The 10,475-nt window shown below is 36.8% G+C and overlaps 2 protein-coding genes across 2 annotated transcripts; one reads left to right on the top strand and one right to left on the bottom strand.

Annotated features, from left to right (window-relative positions):
* Positions 1 to 824: 824 nt before the first annotated feature.
* On the bottom strand, positions 825 to 2,634 carry LOC137744554 (succinate dehydrogenase subunit 5, mitochondrial-like). Its single transcript, XM_068484341.1, has 4 exons — positions 2,375 to 2,634; positions 1,848 to 2,161; positions 1,576 to 1,761; positions 825 to 1,111 (listed from the first exon to the last, which is right to left on the bottom strand). The coding sequence occupies exons 1-4, from the start codon at positions 2,547 to 2,549 to the stop codon at positions 1,055 to 1,057; spliced, it is 732 nt and encodes a 243-aa protein (XP_068340442.1). The 5' UTR covers positions 2,550 to 2,634; the 3' UTR covers positions 825 to 1,054.
* Positions 2,635 to 6,410: 3,776 nt separating this feature from the next.
* LOC137714392 (probable carboxylesterase 2) lies at positions 6,411 to 7,919 on the top strand. Its single transcript, XM_068453621.1, has one exon. The coding sequence runs from the start codon at positions 6,431 to 6,433 to the stop codon at positions 7,529 to 7,531; it is 1,101 nt and encodes a 366-aa protein (XP_068309722.1). The 5' UTR covers positions 6,411 to 6,430; the 3' UTR covers positions 7,532 to 7,919.
* The last annotated feature ends 2,556 nt before the right edge of the window (positions 7,920 to 10,475 follow it).

The following is a 10,475-nucleotide window of genomic DNA, read 5'->3' on the forward strand; positions in this document are numbered from 1 at the left end:
ACAGACCGGGCGACAGAAGCAGAGGTAGAAGAGTTGACCATCGGACAAACAAAATAGTTCCGGTGAAAAGAGAGAAGAATCGAGGGACAACAATCACGAGGTTTTGATTGCTTGAAAAACATATGGTAGAACTTAACTTGCCACAGAACTATGTGGAGAAAGGCGACAATTAGACTGGAGACGGTTTGTGTTACACTTGTAACACACATACAGAGATTAACGCCGTATGAGATTCTCACAGGAGCATATGATAAAATCTAGGACGACTAATTCAATACATTTGATTGGAGATGAATTCTAAATTGAAGTTGTTACAAAGAACTATGAGATTGTAGAAAAATCCAAATTTTTCCTAAACCTGTTATTTTCAACTTGTGCATCGTTCACCATTCAAATGTGTATGTAGTCTTGCAGTGGGAGAAAATCTAGGACGACTAATTCAATACATTTGATCGGAGATGTAGGTCGAATTCGGGTAGTTTATTTCGGCCAACGTGGATTCCCATATCCAAAACCAGCTCGAACTAATTCGTGACTAGACCCTATATTTACTTGCTTTCACATGTGTCCAGTCCGAAACATAACGATGTCTGTTGAGTACACGACAACATTTTAGAGTACCATTGCAGTTCCCTATTTAACCAAATAAATTGAACGTTCTTTTGTTTAGTCCGTGTCTATGGAACCAATGTGTAAAAAATGGACCGTCAATATGTCATTAATAATGTGACACCATGATTTCCAATAAAACGTAATGACGTATTATCGTTGCATATTGTTGGCAATTGTTCCATCATCAATATTATCAACTCAACAGAAGCAAATGAAACAAATCAAACGGAAATTACTTGACGAAACAAACTTACAACGTTATACACCATCACAGATGAAAGAACAGGATGCAACAGTATTCCATTAATAGATCAAGAAAGATATTCTCTTTATTAACTGTCATCAGAAGCTGAACATCTGGCCTGTTTCCAAATATCCAACAAACGCGATTCCAAAAACCGGAAAGCTTCCAATTACGGTAACATTCTCTGAAATGCTGGGATTAAGCTCTTTGCTCAATATATGACCCGGAAAGTCCAGAAGTTCCCAGAACAGAGATCTGCAACAGAATACAAAATCATATGAGCAAGTCTACAAATAGATTCGCATTGATTTGCACACTACAGGTGGATATGCCAAACAGGAGTCCCTGCACTGCGGGATAATAACAAACCATGTACCACAAATGCCGAAATGAAAAGCTTGATGCCTAAGCATTGTTTATGTTGAAAGACCCCTTTCCAGTTCCCACGGGAAGAGCGAAAGAAAATAAGGGGCCGAGTATCATTACCAGACCTAAAATATATATCCTCAAACATGTCAATTTTGATCTTCTATTCTCCTAAGTGAGCTAAATGAGTACGATAATTTTGCTTCAATGCTGCTCATACGGATAAGAAAAGTACCAAATAACTGTACCTATGATTTGATATGGCTTTCTCAAAAGGTAATAATCATGAATTATAAAAGTTATTGACCGAAAATCTTATCTAGCTATAACTTTAATCATCTTTATATTAATACCTTTCCCCACTCAGAACCGATGCCACTGCATCTCATCTTCAAGTATATCAGCTTAGTTCCCAACTCTGTCTCAACCTTCTTCCTCAAATAGGTCTCCTCAGGCCCGAATGCATCCAAATAGGTAATGTAGCGACTGAAAATGGTCTTCACTGCATTCACATACTCATCTGACAATGGCTTGACATTCTACAGACAATACGAAAACACAAAAATCAAGAGAATTGCATAGACAGACGACAGTGAAACCACAAAGTCCCTAATGATTATAATACCTCTCCGCTCATACCAACACTGTCATCAAGTTCCATCTTCAAATTAGTAATCATCCCGCCGAACTCCTCAACAGCCTCCGCTGCCCGGAAAACATTTGTGACAACCTCTTTGCCGGTCTGGTCATCAGTATTCTGAGACAATGCCGCCTTCGCTTCATGGACGACACTATTGGGCAATTCATCCCAACTAGCAGCCAGCAAATCCTTGAAAACATTGAGCAGCGCAGGGTCTTTAATGGCAGGCAAGTGACTCACATCATCACTATAAAATTTCCTACTTCCCAACCCCCTCGAAAACGGGGACTTGTAATCATCTGCGGATTTGCAACATACCCACATGAAATTTCAGCAGAAAATAAAAAAATTTACAAAACCCAGATCATTTTGCATCACACGAAGCTCAAATACGCAGTTTTTATGTAGAAAATCAGATTGCAACAATAACCCATTTCAAATTTGCTTCGTATCTATAAAAAAAAAATTCATTGAAACAAGAAATTGAAGTCGAATAAAGAAGGGGGACGCACCGGAAGAGAGGTCCTTGGCGAGGGGGGATGAGGCACTGAAGAGGGTTCGCGCAGCAGCGGCGGAAGAGTGGAGAGGCTGAGAGTGGCGTAGTAGCTGCTGGTTAGCGGCGGCTATTCGATAAGATCTGGAAGAGACTGAGCGGTAGAGCGATCTCAAAGCTATCATCTTCTCCATTATTACGGACGTTTACAAGAAAATCGATGGGCAGGGAAAACTGGGAAAGGAGAGACGGGTCGCAGAACGGCAAGTGGATTTGTTGACACCTTTGCACAACAATTAGCGTCTCAGGTGGAAATTACTTTTGGGCTTTTATGTTGGGTTTCGGCCTATAGTATTGGGCTGGATACCTGAATTTGTGAGAGTGCATATTTTTTCTTACGATCGCATTAGTTGCAGTTTGATAATATTTTTCGAAATTTAAATTTATTAAAACGGAATTCGTTCAGTGGTGATGCTCACCACCACTTGCGCATGGTGAGCCAAAATATTAACGACTTTGGCGTGAGCAGTGGGTCGAGCAAGACTGCTTTAGTCCATCCATATTTATTTTGCTAGATGGCTCCTTTAGGGTTCAGCTCGTTCGTGCAACCTCCGTCCAACTCCGAGTTTAGTTTGTTGAAGCATGTAAAAATCCAACATAAGAAACACAAAATAAAATACGATGTAAATTTGTTGTTCAACTATTTATAGTATTAGGGTTGCTTTTACGATCCACAAACATTTTTAACGTTATTGATTTGTTATAAAATGCTTTATCCCTTCTAGAATCACTTCCCAACATTGATACAAGATTAATTAAAGAAATGTTGATTTTTAAGTGTATGATGGCAAAGTGAGGAGAAAAAATAATGTGAATGCAACAATCTTCAAATTTCAAACTGTGAAGTCAAAATTGTTGGACATTTTAATGTCCTCATTGCCCACGCAAACACACATTTTCACGCTTTTTTTTCAACGCAGGTAGCTGAAATCTTGCGTTTGTATTTCTATCCACGTCTCGAATTCGTAATTTCCACTTTTTAACATTATTATAATAGTTTATAATATTTTACACTTTCTTTAATAATAAAATATTTTATAAAAGAGATCATTTTTGCTCATCATCATTTAGTGTGGTGTATTCTCATCATCTTATTTATCACCGTTAAATGAGTTTGAATTTCGAGATTCGAATTGTAGATAAGCACAAATCTCAAAATTCAAATTCATCTAACTGTGATAAATAAGATGATGAATATACATCACATTAAATGATGTTGAGCAAAAATGCACTCTTTATAAAAAAAAGATAGCTGAAATCTTGAAGCCTGTAGATCAAATTATTAGACCTTGCTTTGTCCCATTTTCATGTTCCAGAAAGAAACACGTCTTTCATTATTTAGCTTTTTCTTTTGTTTATTTAATTTCGAAATTTGACCACTTTTAGAAAACTAATTGATGTCCAATCAACAATGTTGTTTGTGTTATAAATAGGTCAAAGTTAGTGAGGTAATCTTTTAATGGTAGATGCGAGACATATGTAAAATGTTACACTAAAACTATAGCACAAGATGATAACAAATAAATACAGAGGAATAGATGATGTTATTGATCTTTCTCTCTTTCTGTCTGTATATTTCTCTGTCACTTGAAAACATAGAGAGTGCTGTATTTATAGAGCAACTCCAAACTGATGCATTAACTGCTCATTGAAGTTTACAACACTTCCTTTGACAATACAATCTCCATGCATTTACAAATTCAATTTTACTTTGCATGGGCATTGAAAACTTCTACCAATGCTGGAAAAATTCTGTCAATGTACTTTGGGCATTCATTACCCACCAGTCTTTTCAACACTCCCTCTTGGATGCCCACATATCAACATGAGTTGTCTCGTTAAAACCTTGCTTGGAAAAACCCAGTGGGAAAAAACCATAGCGAAGGAAAAAGAGTACAACTTTTCCTGGATCGTTGATGTAGTGTCAAGTATGCTTATGTTGCCTCGTTAAAACCTTGATATGAAAAACCTAGTGGGAAAAATCCTAATCAAAGGAAAAAGAGTACAACAAGCATGTATCATGGATGCTCCTCCTAATATGTATCTCTCCCTGATACATCGCGCAGTTGAGGCAGAGGAAGAAAATGAACAGTAAAAACCTTAGAGGAAACATTTTTTCTTTCTTTCGTTCGGCAAAAAGAGATGAGAGAATAATTATATTTAGAGACTCATGATGATAACGTGTTATAAATAAGTCAAAGTTAGAGAGGTAACCTTTTAATGGTAGGTGCGAGGCAGATGTAAAATGTCACACTAAAACCATAGCACAAGAGGATAACAAATAAATACAAAGGAATAGATGATGTTATTGATCTTTTTCTCTTTCTGTCTGTATATTTCTCTGTCACTTGAAAACATAGGGAGTGCTGTATTTATAGACCAACTCTAAACTGATGCAATAACTGCTCATTAAAGTTTACAACACTTCCTTTGACAATACAATCTCCATGCATTTACAAATTTAATTTTACTTTGCATGAGCATTGAAAACTTCTACCAATGCTGAAAAAATTCTGCCAATGTACTGTGGGCATTCATTACCCACCAGTCTTTTCAACAGTTGGTGGTTGCTTCTTATATTTTTGGTTAAGCTGGCTGCTTCGCCATATGGAATGGGCTGGAACTTTGTTTGTAATTCTTTTTTTCTTAATATTTTGTTTTAATTTTATAATTCTTTTACACACAGAAACGTATTTCTTTTTGTCTGATTATTACAAATTGCTGGTAAGTTACTACCCACAAAAACGTCTATATACATATACACTTTAGCTTAAAGAGTAGATAACGTTTTTAATACAAGACTTAAACGTGTGACATTGTGACATGGTTAGCACATGGTAGGGCTTAATCCAATTCTCTCACCTTTTAAAATAGAACGTCGTGGTCATTTTGTATTATGGTATAATGATATTCATCTTCATTTGTAAGTGAGAGATCTTAGGTTCAATTCTCGTCAAAAATGAATTCAAACTACATTATTATGGGTAGTTCACTGTAAAGCTTAGTTCACTTTCTATTCCTTTAATATAGATAATATTTGTTTGTTAAAAAAAAAACAAGAAGAAGAACTTTGTGGGGCTTAAAAGAAGTTTAAAAAATTTGTTATTGCAGTAATGTTTTATATTTTATAATAAGAGCCGCTTGTCTTAAAATCATTTATGCTTATAAACACTTATGCAGTTATGCTAGAAGTGTTTTAATTTGCAAGTGTCATTTTAACACAGTGATGGAAAGATGTTGTATCATTGCATGATGACATGAATTTAAACTCTATCAGTGACTAATCTAATATTCATCTTACTAACGTTATCTCGCTCAACTAAAAAAGAAGTGCTTTAATTTGAAATGCACTTAAATTTTATTAAAAAATTAAAGTGCTTGCTTTTTAAACAACATGTCAAAATGCATTTATGAAGAGGACAAGGATTGTCTGTCCTTCCATTTTCGGTGCCCTCCCGTGTCCTTCTGTTTGTGTGGTCACGATTAAGCCACGTCAAACATTTTATATTACTATCTATTTTTGTCTTATTATTTTTATAAAAAAACAATATAAAATGTTGATGTGGCTTAATCGTGACCACACAAAATAGGAGAGCATGGAAGGGCACCGAAAGTGGGAGGGCAGACAATCCTTGTCGTTATGAAGAAACACATGACAGACATTTGACACAGTGATTCCCCAAAATCATTTCTACTACCAAGAAGGCAAGAAGGAGAAGCATTGAAGATTTTCAACCAAGGAACTATAAATGCTTTTATTTTCTATCCGTTGCTTGTGTGAAAGTTAAACTTCTGGTTAGGAAAGGTTGAAATGCCAATATGAGTTTTTTTAACTCCTGAAAATGATAGATAACCGAGACTCGCACCCCTTTAAAAAACAAAAAAATTAAACTAAACCGCACATAATACTGTCTTATTCAACTAACCTAATCTAGCTTCTTCCTTTAAAATACTATATTTATGTACAATTCCATTCCCTCACCTCATCGCATCCCCCCTCCATAAGATAAAATGCATGTCATCGCATAAAATCCTTCACAATCTCCTGTCACTATTATTCAAGTCATACTCCAAAGTCCAAAGCCTCTCTCTCTCTCTCCTCCTCCCCTCCTGCTCCTCCTCCTCACCCTCCTTCTCTCCTTATTTCTCTTTCGTACAAATGGCTGCAATAACCTCACCAGAGGTGTTACTCGAAGTCTTTCCATACCTCCGAGTCCTCAAAGACGGCACAATTGACAGAGTCGCCGGAACCCAAGTTGCTCCTCCAGGCTTAGACCCCGAAACTGGAGTTTTATCCAAAGACATCGTCATCTTACCCCAAACCGGCGTCTCAGCCCGACTCTACCGACCCAACACCGCCAAACCTGGCACAAAACTCCCCCTGGTTGTATACCTCCACGGTGGCGCCTTCTGCATATCCTCAGCCGCCGACCCGTGTTACCACACCAGCCTCAACAATCTTGTTGCAGAAGCCAACGCCATCGCAGTTTCAGTAAATTACAGATTAGCCCCTGAGTACCCGCTCCCCACCGCCTATGAAGACTGCTGGGCCGCCCTCAACTGGGTTTTTAACGGCGGCGAAGATCGTGATTCGTGGGTCAAGGACCACGTCGATTTCGGGCGCGTGTTTTTGGTCGGAGACAGCGCAGGAGCCAACATTGCACACCACTTGGCCTTACGGATCAAGGACTCCGACCCGGATCCGAAGTTGAAAATTGCCGGGATTGGTATGGTTAATCCTTACTTTTGGGGGAAGAAGCCAATTGGCGGGGAGGTGGGGGATTTGGTGAGGAAGTCAATGGTGGACACGTGGTGGAATTTCGTTTGTCCGTCGGAGAAAGGCGGCGATGACCCGCTTATCAACCCGTTTCTGGACGGAGCGCCGGGGTTGGAGGGGTTGGCTTGTGGGAAAGTGCTTGTTATGGTGGCAGAAAAAGATATATTGAGGGATAGAGGGAGGCTTTACTATGAGGAATTGGTGAAGAGCAAATGGGGAGGGAGGAAGGAGTTGATTGAAACACGAGGGGAGGATCATGATTTTCATATCTTTAATCCCAATTGCGACAAGGCTAAGATCTTGATTAGGGATTTGGGTAAGTTCGTTAATCAAGATTAGTGGAGGTGGAATGGATTGGAAGCATTTGTTTTAGTTTGTGGGAAATCTTGTTACGTGGGAAAATGACAAGGTGAAGACCATTTTCAATGGTGGGATTCCTTTGTCAATGTTTGTCATTCATTGTTATTGTTGCTGCAGTTGTCTTTGTTTTCTTTGTAAGGTGATTTGCTTGTTGACAGATGCGAAAGGGATCGTGCCCTCCGGATCCTTTTCATTAAATTTATCTAATCAATAATTCAGATTTTTAAAATTTGATCAAACGGCTAAAAACAGGAACTCATTTTAGAAGTTATAATAATTTTAATCGTTGGATCAAAATTTAAGGGTTCGAATTGATGAATTTAATGAATTTGATGGAAGGAATCCGAAGTAGATCCATTTGCAATAAAATAAATAAAAGCTACTTTCAATAGGATTGTACTTTTGTCAATGTTTGTCATTCATTGTTGTTGTTGTTGCAGTTGTCTTTGTTTCATTTGTAAGGTGATTCGCCTTGTTGATAGATGCGGAAAGGGATCATTTCTGGATCCCTTCAATCAAATCCACTTAATTAACTAATATGGGTATTTAAAATTTGATTAAATAGTTAAAAACATGGGCTCATTTTTAAAATTATAATAACTTTAGTCGTTAGATTAAATTTTAAAAACCTAAATTGATGAATTTGATGGATTTGATGAAAAAGATCTAAAGAATATCCCTTTCGGATAGATGCAATGAAATAAATAAAAGCTACTTGCAATATGATTGTACTTCTCGTTCAAAAAAAATGAAAAATGTACTTTTGTCAATGTTTGTCATTCATTGTTGTTGTTGTTGCAGTTGTCTTTGTTTCATTTGTAAGGTGATTCGCCTTGTTGATAGATGCGGAAATGGATCATCTCTGAATCCCTTCAATCAAATCCACTTAATTAACTAATATGGGTATTTAAAATTTGATTAAACAGTTAAAAACATGGGCTCATTTTAAAAATTATAATAACTTTAATCGTTAGATCAAATTTTAAAAACCTAAATTGATGAATTTGATGGATTTGATGAAAAAGATCTGAAGAATATCCCTTTCGGATAGATGCAATGAAATAAATAAAAGCTACTTGCAATATGATTGTACTTCTCGTTCAAAAATAAAGAAAAAAGAAAAAAAGGATTGTACTAGTGTGATCTATTAATGGGGTTGGGGGCAACATAATAATTGAAAAGGGAGAAACGAATGCGGAATCTCATAGAATGAGGAGAAAAGAACTCGGAATCTCATCGAAAGAGAAAGAGGAGATCAAACAAAGAATTTTTAAGTAGGGTTATTATACAAAATGGTTCATGAGATTTGCATAATCAATAGAAACGGTTCATGAGATTGAAAATCAATAGAAATGGTTCATGAGATTGAAAATCAATAGAAACGGTCACTGAGATTGTCCACCATCCATGATTTTGGTCATTCCGTTAAAAACTCTTTGAGCAATTTTCAAAACTTCGTAAATCAATCAATTCTTAACCAAATTCTACTCATAATATATCAAAATGAAGATAAAAAAGTGTAGAACAATATTATACCTGTTTAGAAACCCAATGATTGCCGGAGGTAGCCGGAAAATAGCCTGAAAGGTGACTAGTCCACTGGAAAATTGGAAAACTCTCTGGAAACTGGGTAAGCTTTAAACGTTCATAACTTCTTCAATACTCAACCAAATCGAGTAATTCAAAAATAAAAATCATACTTCTCAACGAGACGAAGAGAATGATATCTTTCTGTACTACTAAATCGCCATGGTTTGGCCAGAAAACTGCTCGAAAGTGGCTAACTCGAAAATGGTTAGGCACTTTCGAGCCGTTGTTTGACCAAACCACGGCGAGTTAGCCTTCGAAAAAGGTACCATTATCTTCGTTTCGTCAAGAAGTATTATTTTCGTTTTTGAATCACTTGATTTGGTTGAGTATTGAAGAAGTTATGAACGTTTAAAGTTTACCCAGTTTCCAGCGAGTTTTCCAGTTTTTCTGCGGATCAGTCACCTTTCAAGCATTTTTCGGCCATCTCCGGCAACCATTGTGCTTCCAAATATGTATAATCTTATTCTACACTTTCCTATATTCATTTTGATATATTATGGGTCGAATTTGGTAAAGAAACGATTGAGTTACAAAGCTTTGAAAATTGCCCAAAATCGTTTTTAACAGAAGGACCAAAATCACGGACGGTGGACAATCTCAGGGACCATTTCTATTGATTTTCAATCTCAGAAACCATTTCTATTGATCATGCAAATCTCAAGGGCCATTTTGTATAATAACCCTTTTAAGTATAAAGGTGAATTATCAGCTGAGTTATAAATTTTCTTGTGTTATTGCATAATCCTTGAATTAAGTCTAAATAAAACCTTAGCTTTAGGCGTCTCTAATGGGGTAGGCAAACAAAATAAGTAAAACTGTACTATAAAAACTAACGTGTCATGCTGTATGTTCAATTGTCTAAACAAATTATTATTTTCTTTCATCTTTAACCTTTACTTTTATATTTGCCTGCGTGACTTATGGAAATAAGATTTGACTACTCACTTAATCTTTATTGGAGATGCTCAGCCAAAAAGTAAATATATCAAATTAAACCTTGGCTTTGTTTATAGAGGACAACCTGTTCCCGACAGAAAGACGTGCGTAACGTGGACAGTTTAAAAGGCGTTTCTTTGGGATGGCATTGCTCACGGAGAGTGGCCTATATGAAATATGTTCAATGTCACCGGATATTCCGATCCAATAACATAACACCATGAGGATTGAAATTCAAACATATTATTACTGCATTGAAACGGGATACCACGATAGGAGTGGCGCTTTTTGATGTAGTACGTACGAGGCGATGTGTTTCACAAAATAAATAGGAAGGCATGAAGCAAAGGAGACAGATGGAACACCCTTTTCATGTACTATGAACACAATCCATCAG

This window comes from Pyrus communis, chromosome 1, assembly GCF_963583255.1.
Source record: "Pyrus communis chromosome 1, drPyrComm1.1, whole genome shotgun sequence".
NCBI classification, from domain to species: Eukaryota; Viridiplantae; Streptophyta; class Magnoliopsida; order Rosales; family Rosaceae; genus Pyrus; species Pyrus communis.

Bases quoted from the DNA above. Each gene is read 5' to 3' on its own strand.
- LOC137744554 (XM_068484341.1), bottom strand. From the start codon at position 2,549: ATGGAGAAGATGATAGCTTTGAGATCGCTCTACCGCTCAGTCTCTTCC. The intron at 1,762-1,847 runs GTATTATAATCA...TATTGTCTGTAG, and splicing joins GTGTTGGTATGAGCGGAGAG to AATGTCAAGCCATTGTCAGA. The intron at 1,112-1,575 runs GTATTAATATAA...ATTCTGTTGCAG, and splicing joins TCGGTTCTGAGTGGGGAAAG to ATCTCTGTTCTGGGAACTTC.
- LOC137714392 (XM_068453621.1), top strand. From the start codon at position 6,431: ATGTCATCGCATAAAATCCTTCACAATCTCCTGTCACTATTATTCAAG.